The sequence below is a fragment of the Mauremys reevesii genome, linkage group 1, assembly GCF_016161935.1.
Source record: "Mauremys reevesii isolate NIE-2019 linkage group 1, ASM1616193v1, whole genome shotgun sequence".
NCBI lineage: Eukaryota > Metazoa > Chordata > Testudines > Geoemydidae > Mauremys > Mauremys reevesii.
Window position 1 is genome coordinate 141913062 of NC_052623.1, and position 24861 is coordinate 141937922.

The 24861-nt window shown below is 40.6% G+C and overlaps 1 protein-coding gene across 7 annotated transcripts in view; it reads left to right on the forward strand.

The window, feature by feature from the left end:
* CDKL5 (cyclin dependent kinase like 5) overlaps positions 1–24861 on the forward strand; it is a 200817-nt gene that overhangs the window by 79045 nt on the left and 96911 nt on the right. For all 7 annotated transcript variants that reach the window (XM_039484233.1, XM_039484282.1, XM_039484275.1 and 4 more), the window contains 2 exons: positions 186–413; positions 1419–1453. In XM_039484233.1, the coding sequence (XP_039340167.1) occupies positions 350–413; positions 1419–1453 (99 nt within the window). In that variant the 5' untranslated portion in view covers positions 186–349. The remainder of the gene's footprint in view (positions 1–185; positions 414–1418; positions 1454–24861) is intronic.

Genomic DNA, 24861 nt, shown 5'->3' on the forward strand with positions numbered 1-24861 from the left:
CTGGCTCCCTTTACACATGCTGCAGAGCTCTATTCATTGTAAAACCCAGAAAGGGGATGAGGCAATTTTCTTTATCAAATAACACAGTGCTGATGGTAAATATTGTGAATATATGCCATTGTTTTTCTTTATGTGCTGTAAAGCAAGATCTGCTGATGCAAATTTTACCATTCATTTCTTTCCAGGCATTAAATAGCTTCCTGGAAACTAGGACAAGTATGTAAGAAGTCCAGTCAATCAATGTGGATTTCTCCTGTCAAAAGTTCTCAGTTTTGCCTACCACACACCCTTTAGATACTCTTCTCTGTGCCATGCTCTGTGGCTCTCATCACAAGAGGAATTTGTCTTCATGAAGATTCTTAACATTGGTAATGTGATGAATAAATTTGAGATCCTTGGGGTTGTAGGTGAAGGTAAGTCAGTTCTTCTTAATGAAATATGAATTAGAATTAGTAGAATTCAGAGGCTATTTATATATTATTCTATTATTAAAGAGAAAAAATAAAGCCTGTTCCCATTAGATGAAATTCTGCAAAATGTTATTTCTCAAGATTACTTTAATGTTGGGAGTCATTTGTTCTTAAAAAATAAATTATTGTTATCTAGGCCGCGCAAAAAAAAGTATTTATTGGATTTCTATAACAATTTATATGCTTAACTATGGACATTACGGAGCTAGACAAAATTATTTACATATATGTCAACATATTAAGTAATAAAACCATTGTCTAATTTTTAAGTTGTCAGGATGTCCTAAAAAAATGGAAAAACTATCTTATTACAAATCCAACTGAACTCTGATGTGTCAGGGTGGGGAAAAATCTATACCTTGAGCAGCGAAGTTAAGCTGACCTAAGTCTCCGTGTAGACAGGTAGCGCTAGGTCAACAGAAGAATTCTTATATCAATTTAGCTGCTCTTTCTCGAGGAGATGGATTACCTGTACCAATAGGAGAATGCTGCTACAGCTGTGCTGCTATAGCATTTTCAGTGTAAATAAGCCCTGAGAGATGCCCTAAAAGTAAACAAAAAGTAGAGGTACCAGAATGTACATGAAATCGCAATTTTTTTCTGTTTTGTTGGGTTTTTTAAAAAAACAAGTCCAGTAGTTGGCTGTCTACACTACAGCCACTTATTATAGGAATATACTGTTATTCAAGATTTTCTTGCATATGCATATTTCTAAAAATAAGGAATTCACAGAAGAATTTTAAAATCATATACTTACAATCAGCTTCATTTTTAAATTTTGCTACACAAAAATGCAACAAAGCATTTTAGCTATAAGTGTAAGAAGATAGTATTGGGAACAATGCATCCATAATACATATTAGACAGCTGTGAAATGTAGTGTATTTTGCTTCCTTTTCTCCACAGCATGGTAACTAATCTGTTTTTGTTTTTTTCCCTTTGTTTCAGGAGCCTATGGGGTTGTACTTAAATGCAGACACAAGGTAAATAGAGTGCTTTTAATTGTACATAGATGTTGGTCCATGGATGAAAGCAAGAAAGAAATTTTAAACATGGAGAGTGAGACCTGGGTTGTTAATATATATTAGACATACATTTTACTGCCTTGCTTGGGACAGGCCTTGGCCTGCAATCCAGTTGTTCAAGGTCCTGATTTGACTATATTGTGACAGGAAACAGCTGCATCTAGGGTTAGATAGATAGATTTAAAAAAAAAGACACAGTTTCATTTTATAAATTCTAACACACTAATTGTTGAACAAATTCAGAGAACATATTAAGTGTTACTAGTCTGGTCATGCTTCAGATGTAGTCCTGGGAATTAAAACTGAATTGGATAAAAGAAAAATATTGTCGAATGATTCAAAACATTCTAGTGGAGACTATTGTGTAATTAATCATATCTTGCTAATACGATATATCTGGTTGGTTTCTGTAACGTGGCAACAAATTGTTCAGGACTGATACATGGAATTTCCATGGCTGCTGTTTGATAATCTAACTGCAGTAAAAGAATATTCACTTTAATCTGGCAAAGGACAAATGAAAAACAGAAAAAACGGTTTTGAAAATGCGAATGGAGTTTGAAATTCAGTGTGCCTGAAACAAAATGAATCACTTAATGTATCTGGGAATGTGTGATGGGGTTGCTCATTCCTTATCTTAGTCGCTGTGCTTTTGGACATGATATACTATATTTGAGGTTTGCCAAAAAATATAACTGAGGCACATGTAAATTGGGTTTCTTGCTAACCAGATGGCAAAATTGGAATTTATGCATGTGTATGCATATATAGACTCATAGACTTTAAGGTCAGAAGGGACCATTATGAACATCTAGTCTGACCTCCTGCACAATGCAGGCCACAGAATCCCACCCATCCACTTCTATAGCAAACCCCTAGCCTATGTCTGAGTTATCGAAGTCCCCAAATTGCAGTTTGAAGACCTCAAGCTGCAGAGAATCCTCCAGAAAGTGACCCATGCCCCATGCTGCAGAGGAAGGCGAAAAACCTCCAGGGCCTCTGCCAATCTGCCCTGGAGGAAAATTCCTTCCCGACCCCAAATATATGTGTGTGTATATATATGCTTTCATGGGATCAGTGCAAAGGGAATGAAGAGTGGTGCTGATGTGAAGGAAAGGAAGGATCAAAGCTGACAAAAAGTTAGGAGGAACTTGTCCAAGAAGTAAATACCTCATTCTCCCTTCCAACTTTGCAGTTAAGATACCAAAATGCCTAGTGTAGACTGTCTACTAAAGAGTCTATTTACACTTTCATTTTCTTCTTTTGTGTTCTTATTGCTTTGTCCCTCTTGCCTTTACTTGAAAAGCTATTTAAAATAAAATAAAAATTGTAGAACATGTAATGCCTACCTCCTAAATCTAGTTTCAGATGTTTAAGTTCAACTTGGGATACTTAGTCCTTAGGATTATATGAAATTGCCATTTATAGATTGACTATCTTGACTTTGTATTATAAAATTAGTAGGCCTGTCAAGCGATTAAAAAAACGTAATCACGATTAATTGTGTGATTAATCACACTGTTAAACAATAATACCATTTATTTAAATATTTTTGGATTGTTTTCCACATTTTCTAATCTATTGATTCAATACAAATGTACACTGTTTATATTTTTGATTACAAGTACTAGCACTGTAAAAAACAAAATAAATAGTATTTTTCAATTCACCTAATACAAGTACTGTAGTGCAGTCTCTTTATCATGAAAGTTGAGCTTAAAAATATAGAACTGTGTACAAAAAAACTATCAAAAATAAAAATGTATCATTTTAGAGCCTGCAAGTTCACCCAGTCCTATTGCTTGTTCAGCCAATCGCTCAGACAAACGAGTTTGTTTACATTTGCAGGAGATAATGTTGCCTGCTTCTTGTTTACAATGTCACCTGAAAGTGAGAACAGTTGTTCTCATGGCACTGTTTTAGCCAGTGTCATGAGATATTTATGTGCCAGGTGCACTAAAGATTCATATGCCCCTTCATGCTTCAACCACCATTCCTGAGGACATGTGTCCATGCTGATGTCAGGTCCTGTGTGATAACAATCCAAATCAGTGTGGTCCGGCGCATGTTCATTTTCATTATCTGAGTCAGATGCCACCAGCAAAAGGTTGATTTTCTTTTTTGGTGGTTCAGGTTCTGTATTGTTCTTTTGTTCTGAAAGCATGCTCCACACCTCATCCCGCTCAGATTTTGGAAGGCACTTCAGATTCTGAAACCTTGGGTTGAGAACTGTAACTGTTTTAGAAATCTCACATTGGTACCTTCTTTGTGTTTTGTGAAGTGTTTTTAAAATGAACAACATGTGCTGGGTCATCATCCAAGATTGCTATAACATGAAATATATGACAGAATGCAGGTAAAACAGAGCGGAGGACATACAATTCTCCCCCAAGGAGTTCAGTCACAAATTTAATTATCACATTATTTTTTTAACAAGCATCATCAGCAAGGAAGCATATCCTCTGGAATGGTGGCTGAAGCATGAAGGGGCATATGAATGTATAGCATATCTGGCACATAAATACCTTGCAATGCTGGCTACAAAAGTGCCATGTACGCTTGTTCTCACTTTCTGGTGACATTGTAAATAAGAAGAGGGCAGCATTATCTCCTGTAAATGTAAAGAAACTTGTTTGTCTTAGCATTTTGCTGAACAAGAAGCAGGACAGAATTGACCTGTAGGCTCTGAAGTTTTATATTTTGTTTTTGAGTGCAGTTATGTGATAAACAAAAAATCTACATTTATAAGTTGCATTTTCATGATAAAAGAAATAGTATTTTTCAATTCACCTTATAAAAGTACTGTAGTACAATTTCTTATTTTTACAGTGGAAATATTTGTAATAAAAATACACTTTGATTTCAATTGCAACAGAGAATACAATATATGAAAATGTAGAAAAACATCCAAAATATTTAATACATTTCAATTGGCATTCTATTGGTTAACAGTGCGATTAAACCTGTGATTAATATTTTTTGAGTTAATCGCTTGAGTTAACTGCGATTAACTGACAGTCCCAAAAATTATGAATAAAAATGTTTAAAAGTTTGAAATAGTACAAAAAGATATTAGTACAAAATACCTAATTTTTAAGAAGAGTTCTCTGAAAGGCAAAAATTCTGCTGTAAAACAGTTAAGTTCTTGGACCATCTCTTCCTCCATGATTGTCCAAGCTGGGTATATTTCTCCCATGTTGCAGCTCCAAGTGTGATGACACATTAATACTACTACTACTACTACTACTAATATAAAAGGTAAGATTGAGGTACTAAGCAATGGTATGCTGCTCTTCTGTTTCTGCACAGTTTAAACTTTTTCCTATGTCTGCAAAGAGAACTATAAATCAAGTACATTGTCATTTGAATCAAGTCTACAGGTGGCCTGTAATTAGCTTTAAGGGGCAGGAACTTCTGTCATTATTCTCAGGTTTCAGAGCTGTCATTTCTGTAACAATAACAATTGTAAGAGCTGCCACTTAAAAAAGAAAATCCATTTGCAAGCCAAAAGAAAAAGTGTACAGTTGTGCACTTTGAAGTGTACAAGTAAACAAACACTGAAGTACTGATTTTTATATGCAAATTTCATATTTATTCCAGGAAATGGAGTTTTAAACACTAAATAGCTAGTTTTCATGTACTGTTGCCTGATTCTTCACAAAATTATGGTATTTGTGTATGAATGTGAATGTACACATTCTTGCATACAGAAGTGTGTTCGTCTTTTAAAATGTAGCCCTGCCGTACACGTCAACATTTTTACTACTTCGCTGCTGATTAGTTTGATTTAAAACGTTTATTTTTATGACTGAGTGAAATTTGGAGTTGAGTGGAAAGCAAGTTCCCTACATACACTCACTCAGTTCAAATCCTTGTATAACACTTTACATACTCCTCACTTTGTGTGGTTGGAATAGAAATTGCTTATCTAAAATGAATGGCCGTTCCAGCTTTTTTAAAGTCTATATGTCATGTAGGCCAGTTGAGTGAGAGTCAGGTTAGGCCTGTGTGTCGGCTGTGACAAAAAGCTTCCGTTATGCCATGGTTATCACAGCCTTTCATCTCACTGATAGATGTGACATGCTGCACTAGTTATCTCATATTTTAAATAAGTAATTTTCATTTTCCTTCTGTATAGCTTAAAAAGACAATGGACAGATTTAGTGCTTATGAAAATGATGGACTGATAATGGTGGCCTGACCCACATTTAATGCTGGTAGGGGCTGTGTAGGCTTCCCAACACAGCTGTGTCAACGCAACTCAGTCCTGATCCGCAACATCCACACTATTCCAGTAAAGGAGTCTCTTGGACATAGACTGGAAATCCTACCAAATTGTCAGAAGTTTACCTTCCTCCCCAGTAATGATCCCTCAGTAAATGCAGTTTTCCTTTCTTTCCCGGAAGTAGCAATTTATTCCTAAGAATCAGACTGCAGGAATTTAACTACTCATCTTTAGAGACAGAGTGGTATAATATGCAATGGTCCTGATTCTCTGCTGATGTAAATTTATATCAACTGAGGATCTGGCCCCATAATTGCAAAGTTATCAAAAGATAGAGTGACTTACTATTGGTAAACTTCATATCTATTGTAGTGTGGTGCATGTGTGTGTTTATATGCTTAGATAAGGGGAGAATGGGCTATACAAAATAAAAACCTAATTTTTGACACCTAGCTATTCTGTTCTAAGGGTGTATCATCATGAATGCAAAAGTAAACTCCTCCAGGATGACTAATATTTCTTCATCCTAGAAATGCTAACCAACAGCGCGATGCATCTGTTATTGCTAATAGACATTTTTTGTTAGGATATTTTATTTCTGTGTTCAGCTTTCCCAACAAAGTTAAAACAAACAATGTTTAGATGCATGTGCAACCTTAATTTGGCGCACTTGTGCACAATTATTACAGTAGTCTTAATTTCATGATCACATAGTATCTTTTCCCTACAGGACACCTGTCTGCCTTAATGATCAGCTATTCATTGTTGTTTTATTCTTCTTGTTCAGTATTTTGGTGTAAGGCCCCATGCCTTTATTTACTGTACATGAGTCAAACCTTGTTCTGAAGAGAGAATTATTAATGTCCTCATGGGCTTTTCTCTAGCACTCTAGTATGAGTGCTTCACAAATATTAATTAAATTATTTTTACAAAACCCCTGTGAGGTGAGGGGGCGGTATTATCTCCATTTTATAGATGGGGAATGGAGGCACAGAGATTAGTCAAAAGCATCCACTACCTTTTAGGGACCGATTTGAAATGCCTGTTTTTCCAGAGTACTTAGCACTTCATATGTCAGAACATAGCTTCCTTTGACTTCAGTTACAGCGGTGAGAGCTCAGCATTTCTGCAATTCAGATCCCAGGATCTCAAATCATGTACCCAGAAAATAAAACATGCAGCTAGCGACCACCTATGAAAAGTTTGGTTTAGGTGATTTGCCAGCTCACATAGAAAATCTGTGGCAGAGGCAGCCATCAGCTGCCTGAACCATGAGTTTCCTTTCCCTTCTTTCAGTCTTGTTTCCACACACCTTCCAACTTCTCATCAAATGAAGCAGGGAACAGCTTTCTTCACTACACGAGATTGATTCATCCCAGAGCAGTTCCATTCTGTGGACTGAAGGAGGCAGGGTTCCTGTGGCAAAAACAGTATGTGATCATGTAATTAAAGACTATATCATAATGCATAGAAACAAGGGAGCCAAACTGAGATTGTACAAGCAGCCTTAATTATGGTATTTTCTACCTTTTGAGTGCTAATCTTTGCAACCTTAATGTTCTCTTAATGTAGCATTTTGTGTGGAATTTTTAGGTTTTTTGCTTAAAAAAAAAAATCTAAAAATATACCTGAAATTCCATCATATGGGATCATGATGACACCTACATGGTGCATTAGCAGGGTTGGAACCTTTTAGATCCACTGCATAGACCTCTGCCACTTGAGGAACTGACGGCATCATCGTCTCTGTGGACTAACACTGGTTGGGGTGGGGAAAATAAGTCTTACATTTTGTTGGTATGCTTCACAGATATTTGCAGACATCAGAGCAATGATGACACTCAGTGCTCTTGGGTTCCATTCCAGGCTGGAGAGTGTGCTTCAGTGGACACACTTTTCTTTCCTAGCCACGTCTTCTCTTTGCCCAACAAAACCTAGCCCAGTACTCCTCATTGGATCAGTCTTCCCCCGCCCGCTCCCCGACTTCTCTCCACGGGCTCCTAATCTCCCACCCTAGGTTTCTCATTCAATTTCTATTTTAATGTACCTGGCTCCTTATTCCAGTCTCTTTGTGCTAGACCAAGTTCTGTCCTTGCACCCCAGCTCATTGACACAATTTTTCCTTCCCCTCCCCCCAACTCTCTCTACTAGGTTCTTAGACCCAGTCTCCTGGTCCAGCCAGTTCCAGTTCCCTCCTCCCTCAGCACCTTGTCCAATCTGTGTCCCCTTCTCTTTGCCAAATCAGTTCTAGCCTGTCCTTCCTCTTCCCCTTGGGCTCCCTGTCTTTTTGCCTGGCTAGCTCCAATTGAACCCCCACCCATTCCCCCCATTTCAAGTCCCAGTCTCAGTCTCCTTGTCCCAGTCTATTCCTTTCTTTCCCCGTTTTGTCCAGTTTGTCCCCACTGCATTCAAATCACTCCCTCTTCTGTGCTGCCTTGGTGCCAGCAGGAGGGAGCAGTGCCCAAATCACACGCGTGCACAGCAATTACAGGGAAAGTCCTGCTTCACTCCTGTAGCCCATGACTGGAGGGATCATGCATAGTTGCTTGGTAGGGATAGTGACTTCACAATATTGTCAGTACTGGGAGCTGAGAGGCTCAATCTTCAGAGATTTTTAGCTGTTAAAATCTAAAATCTTAACTGAACTCCAAATTTGGGCAGATTTTTACAGGGAAGGCAAAAGTTAGATCATTGGCAGCGGATGACCTTTTTGTCAGACACCAAAGCATGGATGCACAAGAGCATTTCAGAGAAAAGGTCTCAAGATTTTTTTTAACATAGGGGAAAAATACATTGTTTTGCCAAACTCTGTTTATGGAAATGGTTGAACCATTAAAAGTCTGCAATTTCCCCCCAAGGGGAAAAAGACACACACACACGAAAAACACCCGACAGACATCCAGTATGGAAAATTTCAGTCCAAATGGTTGAGGTTTTGGAAAGTTTAATAATCAATTGAATACAGTGTCTTATAATGGGAAGTGTCAGGTAGCCTTAATAGGCAGTGCTACTAACCAATTATCTATAATAATGCAGTGTATTGTAAACCAGGGGTTCTCAATCTTTTTCTTTGAGCGCCCCCTCCCCCCCAAAAAAACATGCTATAAAAACTCCATGGCCCTCCTGTGCCACAATAACTGGTTTTCTGTATATAAAAAGCCAGGGCTGGCATTAAAGGGTAGCAAGCAGGGCAATTGCTCAGGGCCCCATGGAACTAAGTTGCTCAGGCTTCTGCTTTAGCCCCAGGTGGTGGGGCTCAGGGCCCCACGCTTCAGCCCCATGCAGTGGGACTTTGGCTTTCTGCCCAGCAAGTCTAACACTGGTCCTGCTTAGTGGACCCCCTGAAACCTGCTCGTGACCCCACAGGGGACCCCAGACCTCTGGTTGAGAACCACTGCTGTTAACTGAAGCAGTGAAAAAAGAATCTGTCAGATTGTAGGCCAACCTTGACGTTTAAAATTCTGCACACCATACAGTTGAGCATACTCCACCCCATGATTTGAGAGACATTTCATGTAGTTTTGAGGATAGAGGCATTCACTTTATCGAAGTAGAGTCGTGATTGTTATGTTATAAGCCCATAACTGGATACAATAATAATAAAATAAACCAGAGTAGACAGGCACACTTCTCCCTCCAAATATGGCAAATACACTCTTACAATCTGATGTCTCAGCCAACTACTGACTGAGGAATTCCAGACAGGAGATGTACTGCCAAAGGGAAGTCAAATATCTCTCATTAATGGAAGACCTGAATAAATAGATGGATTTTACTTCCAAATGGAGTGATGTTCAAACTAGAATGGCTTTCAGGATTTGAACCGAGTGAGCCAACGAGATTAATCAGAGAAAGTATGACAACAGTATGAAAGTATGTGTGTACACAAGGAAAGAAGAACTTTCTTAGGCTTGGTCTACACTGGGGCGGGGTGGGGGAAATCGATCTAAGTTAAGCAACTTCAGCTACGTGAATAAGGTAGCTGAAGTTGACGTACTTAGATCAACTTACCTTGGTGTCTTCACCATGGTGAGTCGACTGCTGCCGCTCCCCCGTCGACTCCGCTTGCGCCTCTTGTGGCGGTGGAGTACAGGAGTCGACGGGAGAGCGCTCGGGGATCGATTTATCGTGTCTAAACTGGATGCGATAAATCGACCCCCACTGGATCGATCGCTGCCTGCCGATTTGGTGTGTAGTGTAGACATACCCTTATATCCATTCATACCTACTTTATCAATATCTAGAAGTCTAGATTTTTCCAATGGTAAGTATATTTCAATAAATCTCCCACTCTTGTAATTTCTCTGTTTTTGGGACCAGCATGACTAGTTGTGCCAATATTCACCAGAGGCTCACACATCTTGTTGCATATGAAGGGCAAGCTGGCAGGTGATCGGAGGGGCAAAAACAGTCTCTATCCTTGAACCTATAGCAATTTTACAGGGTACTGCCACTAAACCCAAATTTTAGTATTAAGTAATTTAAAATACTGCTCCTCTTCTCTGTTTCATCCTTTTCATATTAACAGCTTCCTTTTGATACTACCCATTTGGTGGTGCAGGCAGGAGTCTTTGAGCAGCAGCACTGTCACATCATCAGTAACTCTGCCAGTCCTCACTTCCTCCCATCAGTAACCTTAAACCCAAACACTGCTGCCTGCTGTGGTCGACTCTCACTTTGACTGTGCCCAGTTGGAGCTGTAGAATATGTGCCTGTAGCACTGTTTAGCTGAGCTGAAAAACAGTTGACTGGGCAAAGATGAGTCATCTTGCCTGAGCCAGGGATAGTGTGGAGGGAGTCATAACTTATAACTCCAGCCTCACTCCTACTGAGCCAGTATAACTCCTGAGCTGAAGCAGCTCCCACTATTTCAGTCCTGAACCTCTCTACCACACCCCCAGCTCTTGCAAATACTCCAGTCCTAACCTGCAGCATCATTTAGTGTCTCCAACCAATGGGACAGATCTATCCAAATGAACTGGAGGGTTGGAGGGAGGACTGGCTGAGTTAACTGTAACATCATAATGCTCCTCTGCCTACAGAACCAAATGAGTGCTCTTTAAAATTGTCCAGTTATCACCCAAATTAATAGGGTTTTTCCCCACTGAAGGCTAGAAGACTCCCCAAAACTTCGTAAATGACCTTTTGCAGACTGCATCTGATATCTTATGACAAAGTGAGAAATGTGACTAAGTTGAGTGTTACCTGTTTTGCTTGACAAAAAACAGCAAGAATAATGTAAATTCATCCAGATTAGCAGCTAAAAGGTTTCTTAAGGTTACTCTGCTAATTCTGTTTTAACGCCCAACAGACAATGTCCCAGGGTGACACATTCATTTACAGGAATATGTTTAGCTGTTTTATTCTTGCAGAGGAATGAAGTCAGAGAAATAAGTTCAAGACATTTTGGATTTTAAGAGATTTGAGGAGTCAAACTTTACTTACATCATCTCTACACTTTCAAGATAAAAGGATATCTAAATAAAGCTGTCACGGGGTCCACTTATCTTGAGTGGTGCCCCCTGCTGGTCATCCTCAGGATTCGCTCTGACAGCTTGTGTTCTCCCTTCAGTGTTATCTTTCCCCATCTAGTCTCACTCTGCTGCCTGCTCACTCCCGGGTCTGCAGCTTCCTCTCTATGGCTTGGCCATCTGGCCAGGTCACTAAAGTCCTCCTCTTCCAGGGGATTCAGTCTTTCCAGACCTGCTGCCTGACTGGCACCTCCAATGCCCTTGCCACTCCCCAGCGGCTGGTAAGGGAACCCACACCCTCTCTACACTGGGTTCCAGCCCAGGCACCCTGTAAAAAGCAGCCACAGACTACCTCTTGCTGATGTTTCCCTGGGTTTCTTCCTACATGCTCAGCTCCCCCCACCCCCTTCTCAATTTGTCAGCCTCCAGCCAAAGGAGTGACTGTAGCCTAATTCCCTGTATCCTGTCCCTCCCTCTCAGCAGCCAGCTTATCTGGCTTTATACAGGCCCTGCTTGTTCCTGCAGGTGAGTCTGTCCTTAATTAGCTGCCTCCAACCTAAATCTGCCCTGCTTTCAGCCTAAGTAGCTGATTGGGCTCACCTGGCCTAAGTCAGCTCTTGCAGGGCTAGTATGGGGAATCCACCCCAAAACAAAAGGCCGAAAGTTATAGGTATTTATTCCAAAGGTTACTTGCCTGTCCTCCTCATGCATAGCATAAATTTGCATACTAGTCCTGTAATATGACCCCAAATCATCCATTTTATGGGCTATAGGATGAAATTATATCATTGCCTCCATTTTTTAAAAATAAACCATTTCAGGTTTAACAAATCCTATTAGGAATGAAGAAAAAAGATGGGCCAGATCCTCCAGTGTGACCCAGCTGTAGGGAACACATTGCAAGAGTATGTGTGCATACTCAAAGGTGTAGTTATAAGCTCAGCGCTGCACTCCCTTAATCCTGCTGCTGCTCATTACAAGGCCATTTCTACCTGCATCTTGTTTAGAGCACCCCAAGAGTTGCTCTGCTTACACAACCATGCAGTTGCTGACGATCAGCGCAGTATTTAGGTGTCTTGGCAGTGCCCATTGCCCAGTTTTACCATTAGCTTGAAAGATTAATGGCATTAAGGCCCCTGTGTTGTGTCTTACTGTAGGAAGATCTTCCCAGGATCAGTGGCCAGAATGTCAGCAGTGAATTTTCAATATCCTGTTTTGTGCATACAGTCAGTATTCCCATTATCAGTCTTCCACACGTTTCCATTCATTTTAGACATGCTTTCTTTGTATTGCTTTATCTGTCTTTAAGCATTGCCTGTGTGAAGTCCAGACCCTCTGAACTTTTCTGTACAGCATTGTTGTGCTTTATGCCTAGCCCCAGTTACCACTGTTTTACTTCTGACAGCTGGTGATAGCTAGAAAGAACTTGGCATTGTCTGTCATTGCCCCTGCTGGATGCCTCCTGGGAAAGCTTACTGCTTTTTATCTTTTAAAATATTTTTTAAATTAATGATAGTGTAATTAGTGTTCAGTATTCACCCGCATGTTTTGACTCTTTTGGAAGATGCCTTTTTTCATGATGTGATAGTCTTCTGTGGCCAGGCAGCCTGTAAGGTCAGAGGGGGTCATAGGGGGCCCTGGGCACTCCCTCTCTACTAGGTCCCAGCCCAGGGCCCTGTGTAGCTCAACCCCTAAATAGGAGAGATGGATCTCCTTCCCCACTTCCCTGGGCTACTTCCTACAAGTCTCTTCAGTTTTGGGGCATGGCCCCGCTAGCCCAGTTTACCGGGGCTTGCCTAGTCAGTTGCCGCAGGTCCTGGGGTTTATTTGTAGCCTCCCTTTGGCAAGGGAGCCCTTACTTGCCTCAAGTTGCTGCGCTGGTTGACAGGTTGTTGATCCATCCCTTCGAGCAGGCAGACAGAGAGTTCCTGCCTCTTCACCTGTCATGAAGAGACGTTACACATGCAAGACCTTTTGTAAAGTACCTTCATTGAGCTGAAGAGACCTGTATCAAACTTCCACAGCTGGCTGTGGCAATGAAGGCACAATAGTCCCAGTACTGAAGGCTCACAGCAATTGGAACTGAGGTCTCAATCCTAGCTTGTCTGCAACTGGTAACAACATGGCTTCCTATGCCTGAGGAAAGGTGGGGTAGGGATTTAACAGTGTCATTCTGCTGCTGTAGGTCACATTAATCCCTTTTTCATGAGCTCTTTGATCAATCACATTCCATGAATTCTGATTCTAAGTCTGAAGGAATCAGCTCCATCCTGGAGCATCAACTTCAGTACTGAATCCAGGAGTAGGCATATTGGAGCCTTTTTTCCATGAAGCCCTGGAACAGAACCCCACAATGTTGTTATATGTACAGTGGCTTTCATGTTCTTTGTTTGGCAGCAGTGGCAGAAAGCAAACTTGACTAGTGCTGCTAACACTTCAAATTATCATGTTCCTGAACTTAAGAATTGTATGTGCTACCCATACATGTGAACAGATGTAAATGCATTTACCTTGTACGTAAAGTGGTAGTGTTTTGACAGTTTCCTGTGCTTTCCTTTCTAGTTAAATGTTTTTATAGGGTTCTCCCTAGCTGACCGTTCTTCATTGTTGTCCTCTTAGCCCAGATGAACTTCATTGCCCTCTTAATTACACAAGAAGTACTAAGGTGTAATTCCATTGCCTTCAGAGGAGTTATTGCTGATTTACACCAGTGTAACTCACTGGAAAATTGAATCCAGTGTGTTTAACTTCATCCAACAGCAGCTAGGAAAAAAACTAAGCTGTTGATGTCATTATGTCTCTTAAAGTGAACTGGCAGATTGACCCTGCTTCATTGGTTTCACTTTTTTCCAAGTGGGATATAACATCTAGAGCTAGGCTTCCGTTTTTTGTTTGTTTTTTCTCTGATTCATTCTTCACACCAAGGCCACGTCTACACTACAAAGTAAAGTTGACTTACATTATGTTAATAATAATGAACTGGTGTAATTACATTACTTGTGCATGTTCACACAACGCTCCTTGTGTCAGCTCAGTATGTACACAGTTGGTGCTGTAGCATCGACAGAGACCAGTGCACCATGGCTCTAGGGGTGATCCCGGCAATTATAGACCGGTAAGTCTAACGTCGGTACCGGGCAAATTAGTTGAAACAATAGTAAAGAATAAAATTGTCAGACACATAGAAAAACATAAACTCTTGAGCAATAGTCAACATGGTTTCTGTAAAGGGAAATCGTGTCTTACTAATCTATTAGAGTTCTTTGAAGGGGTCAACAAACATGTGGACAAGGGGGATCCGGTGGACATAGTGTACTTAGATTTCCAGAAAGCCTTTGACAAGGTCCCTCACCAAAGGCTCTTACGTAAATTAAGCTGTCATGGGATAAAAGGAAAGGTCCTTTCATGGATTGAGAACTGGTTAAAGGACAGGGAACAAAGGGTAGGAATTAATGGTAAATTCTCAGAATGGAGAGGGGTAACTAGTGGTGTTCCCCAAGGATCAGTCCTAGGACCAATCCTATTCAATTTATTCATAAATGATCTGGAGAAAGGGGTAAACAGTGAGGTGGCAAAGTTTGCAGATGATACTAAACTACTCAAGATAGTTAAGACCAAAGCAGATTGTGAAGAACTTCAAAAAGATCTCACAAAACTAAGGGATTGGGCAACAAAATGGCAAATAAAATTTAATGTGGATAAATGTAAAGTAATGCACATTGGAAAAAATAACCCCAACTATACATACAACATGATGGGGGCTAATTTAGCTACAACGAGTCAGGAAAAAGATCTTGGAGTTATCGTGGATAGTTCTCTGAAGATGTCCACGCAGTGTGCAGAGGCGGTCAAAAAAGCAAACAGGATGTTAGGAATCATTAAAAAGGGGATAGAGAATCAGACTGAGAATATATTATTGCCCTTATATAAATCCATGGTACGCCCACATCTCGAATACTGTGTACAGATGTGGTCTCCTCACCTCAAAAAACATATTCTAGCACTAGAAAAGGTTCAGAAAAGAGCAACTAAAATGATTAGGGGTTTAGAAAGGGTCCCATATGAGGAAAGATTAAAGAGGCTAGGACTCTTCAGTTTGGAAAAGAGAAGACTAAGGGGGGACATGATAGAGGTATATAAAATCATGAGTGATGTTGAGAAAGTGGATAAGGAAAAGTTATTTACTTATTCCCATAATACACGAACTAGGGGCAACCAAATTAAATTAATAGGCAGCAGGTTTAAAACAAATAAAAGGAAGTTCTTCTTCACGCAGCGCACAGTCAACTTGTGGAACTCCTTACCTGAGGAGGTTGTGAAGGCTAGGACTATAACAATGTTTAAAAGGGGACTGGATAAATTCATGGTGGCTAAGTCCATAAATGGCTATTAGCCAGGATGGATAAGAATGGTGTTCCTAGCCTCTGTTCGTCAGAGGATGGAGATGGATGGCAGGAGAGAGATCACTTGATCATTGCCTGTTAGATTCACTCCCTCAGGGGCACCTGGCATTGGCCACTGTCGGTAGACAGATACTGGGCTAGATGGACCTTTGGTCTGACCCGGTAAGGCCTTTCTTATGTTCTTATGTTATGGGTAACTATGCCACTGTGCAACTCACTACCTTCTACCTCTAGGAGCTCTGGGAATAGATCATAATGCATCGTGGGGGGTGGGCTCAGCATCCCATGATGCAGTTTTCTCTGTCCCATTATTCCATGGGCTTCCAACTATGTTTTGTGCTCTTTTTCAATTGCCCCGTAAACTGTGCGTCTGCTCTCTGCCTGAAAGCATGGATCCTGTGCTGCGTGAACACAACACGGCTGATCCTGCAATATTTCATGAGCTGCGAATCTGAACAGGAATCCATAGTGCCTGCCCTGCTGTGTGCCATGGAAAGAAACAGTTCAGAATTGATGTTGGCATTCACAGAGCAGCTGCACATGGTGGACTATCACTTCTGGCCTTGGGAAATATCATTTTGCAGGTATGAGATGATGAGCAGTGGCTGAAGAACTTTCAGATAGGCAAAGCCACCTTCATGGAATTGTGTGTGGAGCTCTCCCCTGCCCTAGAGCACAAGGACACCAAAATGAGAGCTGCCTTCATGGTGGAAAAGCAAATGGCGATTGCTTGTGGAACTTGGCAACTCCAGACTGCTACTGGTCAGTCGTGAGTCAATTTGGAGTTGGGAAGTTTACCGTGGGGGTTGCAGTGATGCAAATGTATAGGGCCATTAACTGCCTCCTGCTACAAAGGACTGACTCTGGGCAATGTGTTGGAAATAGCGGGATGGCTTTGCGGCAATGGGATTCCATAACTGTGGTGGGGAGCAATAGATGCATATCCCAATTTTGGCCCAGACCATCTTGCAACAGAATACATCAACAGAAAGGGGTATTTCTCTGATATTGCAGGTGCTGGTGGATCACCCGGTCATTTCACCGACATCAACATGGGGTGGTCGGGAAAGGTGCATGATACACGCATCTTCAGGAACACTGGCGTGTATAAAAAGCTGCAATCAGGGACTTTCCAGACCAAAAGATTCCAATAGGGGATGTGGAAATGCCCATAGTGATCCTGGGGAATTCTGCCTATTCCTTACTCCCATGGCACATGAAGCCTTACACTGGAAACCTTGGCAGCAGCAGGGAGTGCTTCAACCAGAGGCTCAGTAGGTGCAGAATGACCATAAAACATACTTTTGGCAGATTGAAGTGTTGCTGGTTCCTTTTTGGAAGGTTAGACCTCAATGAGGAAAATGTTCGGATCGTCATAGCAGCCTGCTGTGCTCTACATAACATTTGTGAAGCTAAGGGGGAAACATTTCCCCAGGAGTGGAGAGTTAAGGTTGATCATCTGGCAGCTGATTTTGAGCAGCCAGATACCAGTACTATTAGAGGGGCTCAATGGGGGTGCTATTCATATCAAGGAGGCTCTGAAGCAATATTTTGACAATGAGCCCCAGTAATATCTCTCCGTAATGCATTCATCCAGACATTGTTTACTTGCTGTCTTGAATGAGCCTTGTAATGATTGCTGCCTGCAGTCTGCACAAGCAAGTGACCATTTTTTGTCATTCTTGCCATAGGCATGGCATCTGCTGGAGTAAGCAGACACGCTTGGATGGCAAATTTTTGGTGTTTGAGTTGTTGCTGTTTTCTCAACTGTAACGGTACTTATATAAGTAACGTTTGGCCAGATTGTATAAAGCAGCATGAACTACCTGTTGTCAGAGCGGTACCGGTGTGGTGCTCTGCTGTCTCCTTGTTGATAATCACTCGGCTGCGTGTGTGAGTCCCTCTGTGTGCTGCCCCAGCTCTGCAGAAGCTGACACAGTAGACCCGACGAGAATCCCCAATGACTACAGAGTCCAGTAAGATGCAAAGCCACATCGGGCTAGGTTTATTGCGACCTCGGACACAATTGCAGTTCCCTGTAGGTTTCTTAGCCTAACTCAGGGCATACTACGAGAAAGTGCCTCTTGTCAAGGACCCGGCTTAGTGGCGGGACTTTCCACTCCCCCTACGGCCGGACAAAGGCACCTCCCCAGGGATGCATTCTTATACACAGGTACAAACAAGTTACACATCACACCTGACGTATTAAGGTACAACCTCTCTACGTAGCAAGTTACAACCCTTCTACGTATTAAGGTGCCGCCTTTTACCTTGTACATGTTGGTTCGAACAAAACAACTCTATTCATCATTTTACCCTTTTGCCCCTGTCATTGGGATGGGTCGGCCTGTCCTTTTATTATCTATGGAATGTTTCAGTATAATATGTTCTAATACTGTGTTTATACTTCGGTATGCTAGGTGAATATATGTTTATGCAGCATCAGCCTTTTTTCTTGCCAGCTTCTGTGAACCGGGCCGGCTTCTGGCTCACAGCTTAACTTTGCTTTATGTTAGCAGAGTCTTGTCCATTACTTCAGTTCAGGCCTTAGGCCTCATAATAGGCCTTTATCAGGGCCTGCACTTACTACACTACCCACACCATTTGTTTTGTTTTTATTTGTCTTACATGGAAGATCACAGCTTCATGCCTAAAACAACTGAGATGTACATACTCTGCTGATCTCTAGAGAGTGTGGCTTATTCCTCTGGCAATTTGCTGATCCAAGAGGTTAGCAACCCAGATGAATGTGGGTCCCCTCATATAATGTCTCTCAATAAGTCCCTTCACATCACAGTTTGTGGTAGTGTTCAAATCAGCCTTCTTGTCATTTAATCCTGACTCTTCAATCTCGTCTAAGTGAGGGGTAGGAACCTTTCCTCTCAGAAGACGAAACAGCCTTGTTATAGGAAGAAAACTAGTATTGTCTGGTATGTCAAAATCAAGGCAATGTAATGTTAGAATGACATTGTATTGTTAACTAATTGGGACATCTTGGTGCGTCCCAAGCAAGCAACTGCAATAGGACAATCATTAGACCAAAGTATTGAAGTATGTAACCCTGGTAGTGAAACTGGGGCAAGAGGAATATGATGGCAATCAGAAATTGAAATGAATTGTCAGACACAGCGAAAGATGACAAGAAATGGTAACAGAAAAAAAATAGTTGCTGAGCCCCCATTCTTCCAGCTGCTGCAGTCCTGAACATGACTCCTAAATTGATAGATAATCTAAAGGACATATAATACTGTGTCTGTTTCAGGCATGTCAGAAAAAAGGTCAGCCTCTCTTGTGAAATGGGCAAGAAATGTGTCATGGCCATGTTTTTGACAAATCTGGTTTTGGCTCAAACAGAAGTTTCAATTGATTTTATTATATTGACATTTGAGGGTGAAAGGATAGAAAAAAGAGTTCTGGTAGAGAACTATTTTTGATCATATCAGACAATTTCTTTCCAACTGATTAGAAATTTCTCACTATTTGCCAAATGTATGGTTCTTGATTAATCAAAATCACATGGAACTTGTAGTCCTTTTGTAAAACACGATTTATTTCTGTTCCTTCTTTATGTACATGCTTCATGAGTTCTTGCCAGGTGCTGTGTTATGTTTTTTGGCTGGGTAAGTAAAGAGGCGGCTGCCCATGTAGCAGATAACATTGCTGTTCCTTGGAGGGTTACCAGTAAGTAACTAACTCCTTTGTTATTGGCTGCATGCTTCCAGCTCCTCTGTGAATGAATTGTACATATTGCTATTAATGTAGGAGTCATGTTCAAGACTGCAGCAGAATGCTGTGCAGCTGCCCTAATGGCTTTTAATTGAGTTCTCTGTAGTACCATTGCCTTTTCATACACTTGGATGTAAATATAATTTTAAATGCTTATATGAATGTAAAAAAAAATTCCCAGACAAATCACTTTTCAGTAGAAGTCTGAAAATATTTCCTTTCAAACCCTGACTATAAGTATGAGACTCCATCTTATGAGTAACAGCAGAAAAAGCTTTGAGTAGCGTTTACAGAATTTAAGAAAACTAAAATCTTAGCATTTTGGCTAATTGGTAATGATGAAATGCGATTGATTAGAGCAGTGGTCCCCAACTTTTTTGTCTGGCGGGCGCCAGACGAAGGACCGTGGCAGCGGTTAAGCAGCCGCTGAAATGCCGCCAAATTTCGGTGGCATTTTGGCGGGTGCTCGACCAACGGCCAGGACATGGGCACATTTAGATGCCCCCACAGGCACCATAGCGCCTGAGGGCACCACGTTGGGGACCCCTGGATTAGAGTATTCTTGGCTAGCACATGATTGGTAAAGGAACAGTATTAGTACTTATTTGTATTATCAGAACACTCAAGTGCCCTAGTCATGAACTAGGATCCCATTGGTCTCGGTGCTGTGCCAATACAGAACAAAAAAGGTCCTTGTTCCAAAGAACTTAAAATCTAAGTATTCTTGGTTAATCATGTAGCTACTTTTGTGCTAGTGCATGCCTGTTTGAAGTAGATTGAATATCAGACTAGAACCTTGTCCTGCCACTGACAATTATTCTATAATGGGCTACATGGCATAATTTATGCAAGGGGGGTTTTCATACCTTTTTGAGTGCTCCATGATTCACCTATGAGGATCACAGAATAATAGAAATGTAGGCTGGAAGGGACCTTGAGAGGTATTCTAGACTATCCTGGAGGTTGTCTTGCAAAAAAGTAAAGACAGAAAAAGCCATCTTGGAAAAGTGTTTGTGAAGGAAAGATAGGCCAAGTGATCTTAAACTGCCTATGATTTCATCATTTAAAAGGAAGAATAATGCCCTGCATTTGTAATTACACTCTCCATTTGAGGATTTCAAAATGCATTAATGAGCAACCATAGAATCATAAAAATGTGGGGCTGAAGGGACCTCAGTAGGTCATTAAGTCTCTAGCCCCCTGCTCTGAGGATAGGACCAACTATATCTCTACCATCTCTGACAGGTGTTTGTCTAACTTGTTCTTAAAAACCTCCAGTGACAATGATTCTACTACCTCCCTTGGAAGTCTATTCCTTTGCTCAACTCTCCCTATGGTTAGAAAGCTTTTCTTAATATCTATCCCAAATCTCTCTTGATGCAGATTAAGCCTGTTACTTCTTGTCCTGCCTTCAGTGGACATGGAGAACAATTAATCACAGTCCTCTTTGTAACACCTCCTTAACATATTTGAAGACTGTTAGTAGGTCCTCCCTCAGTTGTCTTTTCTCAAGACTATACGTAGCCAGTTTTTTTTAAAACTTTTCCTCATAGGTTAGGTTTTCTAAACCTTTTATTGTTTTTGTTGCTCTCCTGTGGACTCTCTCCAGTTCGTCCATACCTTTCCTAAAGCGTGGTGCTCGGAACTAGAGTTAGTACTCCAGCTGTGGACTCACCAGTGCTGAGTAGAGTGGAACAGTTACTTCCTGTCTTACATAACACTCCTGTTTATACACTGCAGAAAGATATTAACCTTTTTCTCAACTGTATCACATTGGCTCTTTTAATTTAATATCTAATATAAGCCCCAGATCCTTTTCAGCAGTGTGACTGCCTACCTGGTTATCCCCCATTTTATAGTTGTCCATGTGATTTTTTTCCCTTCCTAAGCAAAGTACTTTGCTCATCTTTACTGAATTTCATCTTATTGATTTCAGACCAATTTTTCTGTTTGTCAGGGTCACTTTTAATTCTAATCTTGTCCTCCAAAGTGCTTACAACCTCTCCCAGCTTGGTGTCATCCAGAGATTTTACAGGCATACTCTTCACTCCATTATCCAAGAAGTCTTTAATAAAATATTGAATAATACCAGACTCCAGTGGGATCCCAGTAGGTATGTCTTCTCAGTTTAATAATGAACCATTGAGAACTACTATTTGAGCATGGTTTTCAACCTGTTATGCATCCATCTTATGGTAATTTCAACTAGAGACCCTCATGGATTCTTGACACACCATTCCTCTGGGTCCTTGGAGGTCTCTGAGTCACTGATGATACCTAAATTATTAGACCCTTGGGGCAGGGACTGTCTTCTTGTTCTGTGTGTTTGGTGTTTAGCACAATGGGGTCCAGGTCCATGACTAGGACTTCTAGGATATACAGTAATACAAATAGAGGAATACAGTTGGAGTATCACTGGGTTAATGCATTAGTCTTTTGACATCTGGACACCTGAAGTCCAAGTGTATCTTGCACTATAAGTGAAAAGAGGGGTTGTATCTTATGGGGGTCGAATCGTGCTCATTTTACTCACAGTAAATCAATGGACTAGTCATGTGTAAATAGAGCAGTTTGGTCCTTAGTCATGAATGAGCATTTCAAAAATGGAACTAATCAGTGTTTTGTCCAGATTATCCACAATATAAATAGATGGATCTGGCAGAGGACTGGAAAACACAGAGGGATTAGTGTGCAAGGAGTGAGTCATGCTGGCAGAGCCATGTGAGTAAGCTTGCATAGTCCTACCACTGCTACCATTTACAAGTACACCATGCCAGAAAGCAATAACACTAGCAAAACCCTAACTTTCAAAATCAAGGCCAGTTGGAAAAAATTTAAATTTACAATGTACAAAACTCAATTTTGACACAAATTATCCCCATTAAGCAAAAGCATATCAGACTTGGGAATTGATAGAAAGTGGTGATCTGAATTTTCCCTCTGGCTTTCAAAGCTTTTACTAAGAACCAAGGAGACCTGATATGAGATCATGCTAGATAAATGTTTCTCAAATTTCTGCATGAAATAGACTTATCTTTCTTATTTGTTTTTGTGAATTTAGAGCTTTCTTACAGCCAGCTATCTTGTGCTGTACAGGTATAACAGGAGAGACTTTCCAGCCGATGTTCTTTATCTGTAAACCAGAGAGACCTCTGATAGGGGCTAGAGTGTAGTACAGTCTCTCTTGTTTGGTCTGTTTGCTCGGTCAACAAGGGCCTCAGTTAATGCCATCATTTTTGTAATGGATAATAAATCTTAACTTCTGAATGTCCTGGGTAAAGTAGCTTTACACAACCATTTAGTCCAAATGTAATTCTAGTGGAACATTCTCTTCAAAATGGTTTCTCTACCCCTCCCTTTCTGGTTAGAAATAACTGGCAAACTTGCTGGATTGGACTCATTTGAGGGGTAATAATTTTGGCTACTTTTAAGAAGCACTAGTATATAGCTTATTTTGAATGTGGCTTTCTAATAGAGCACTAAAATAGAAAGCATTTGTTCTAATCATTTTATAAATGATCTCAGGGATATTTATAAACACTTAAAAACTTTATACAAGGCATTAATAACTAAATGAAATACAATTTATTTCCCTCACCACATGCACCTAACACATTTCAGTCAGGCAAAAGCCTGAGGGAATAGTTGAGCCTTGCATCATACCTTGAAAGTTCAACAGACTCTGGGTCTGATGGATGCACAATCAAATTCCAGAACTGGGGCCAGCCACTGAGAATACACTGCCCCCAATGTTCATATCTAGGGAATTTTAGCAGAATTGCTTCCACTGATATAAATTACTGTGGGAGTACATAAACAGACAAGCATTCTTTCAGGCAGCTTGAATCCGATTCATGTTTTACAAATGCAATTTCCTCCAACTTGGCTCCCTCCATCACAGTTATTGACAAGCACATTGACAATCCAGTTGTGTTTTGGCTTCTGACACTTCAGAAGAATGTTCATTTAAACTGTTGTTTTATTTTAATTAAAAACTCAAATTAATGGAAATGTTTATATTAGTATTAACCTCCTTAACTTTTTTATACTCGTCGTGCTGTGTCCCTTCTCAATCGTAAATTTTTTTTAAAGTGGTAAGGGTTTCAATCTTCTCTCCCCACTGTGAAATATCAGCCATTATCTGAGACTTTATTTTTCAAGATACATTGGTATGTGGGCTATTTGTTGGAAGAGCAGAAATAGCTCCTGAATGAAAGCAACTGTTAACACTATTATCAAACTACCCCTTGGTCTACACTGGGTGGGGGGAAATGTACGTGAATAATATAGCTGAAGTTGACGTACTTAGATCGACTTACTGTGATGTCTTCACTGCGGTGAGTTGACTGCTGCCGCTCCCCCATCGACTCTGTTTGCGGCACTGGAGTACAGGAGTCGACAGGCGAGCCCTCAGGAGTTGATTTATTGTGTCTAGACTAGACGTGATAAATCGATCCCCTCTGGATCAGTTGATCTGGCGGGTAGTGAAGACATACCCTAATAGTGGCTTGAGCCTTACAATAACGTGGATAAGACTTTTACACCTTTTCTTCAAGATGAACAACAAATAATGTATATAACAGTGCAACAGACCTACTGTACAAGCATGAGTGAGCCCTGGGGTTTAGTGCTTCTGAGGCTTTTCATTACTGTACTCTGTAAAGTATTGATTTCTATTACACAGTAAATTAGTGTAGTATTAGGTACAGTAGTCCACAACCTTAAAATGCTTTAAAATATAGATTAATTTTGGTTCTATCTTGTCTCCATGGTGTTTCAAACCACAAATAGCCTTACTTAGTTTATCTCCTTGAGGGTCTCCTTTTGTTAACCATTTAGACTGCAAATTTTAAAATAGTAAATGTTATGCTGTGTTGAGAAGGATTCCAACTTGTGTAAGGCCTTGTCTGAATATGTGGGAGATATGAACCAAAAGAACCATTTTACAAATGTAGTAATAGAAGAACTACCCCAAGTCTTTCCATGTTGAGAACTAAATACAAAATGTCTTAGTCTTGATTTGGACTGAACAAGTTCCCCATCCATTAACATGCATGATAATTCTGCTACAGGCCATAAAGAAAGCTATTCATTTTAGTTATTTCAGGTGTATTCACATATAATAGTGATGGGGGCTGTTTAAGTGCCTAGATGGTATGATACATTCTGAGATGTGCAAGGGAAGAGTCTTACAGGTTCAAAACACACTTAATCAGGATGGAGCAAGTCAATAGTTGGCTCGCTCTCCCAATTTCTTTGACAGCATGCTTCTTGACCAGGCGGTGAGCAATCTTCTTGAAGCCAATTAACATTTACAGCAGATATGGAGTAGTGCCATATTTATGAACAGAAGCACTTTACAAGCAGGCAGCACCATCTGCGGAGTGAAACTGACTAGTTGGTTTTTGCTCTGCAGCCAGTACTATGGATGAAATGTCCTTCATGAATGTTGCAGATTTTTATTTTTTCATGCTGCAGCAGCAGCAACTTGAGAATGGTATCAGAAATATTTGGGGTAACACCTTCTAGGATTATTTTTCC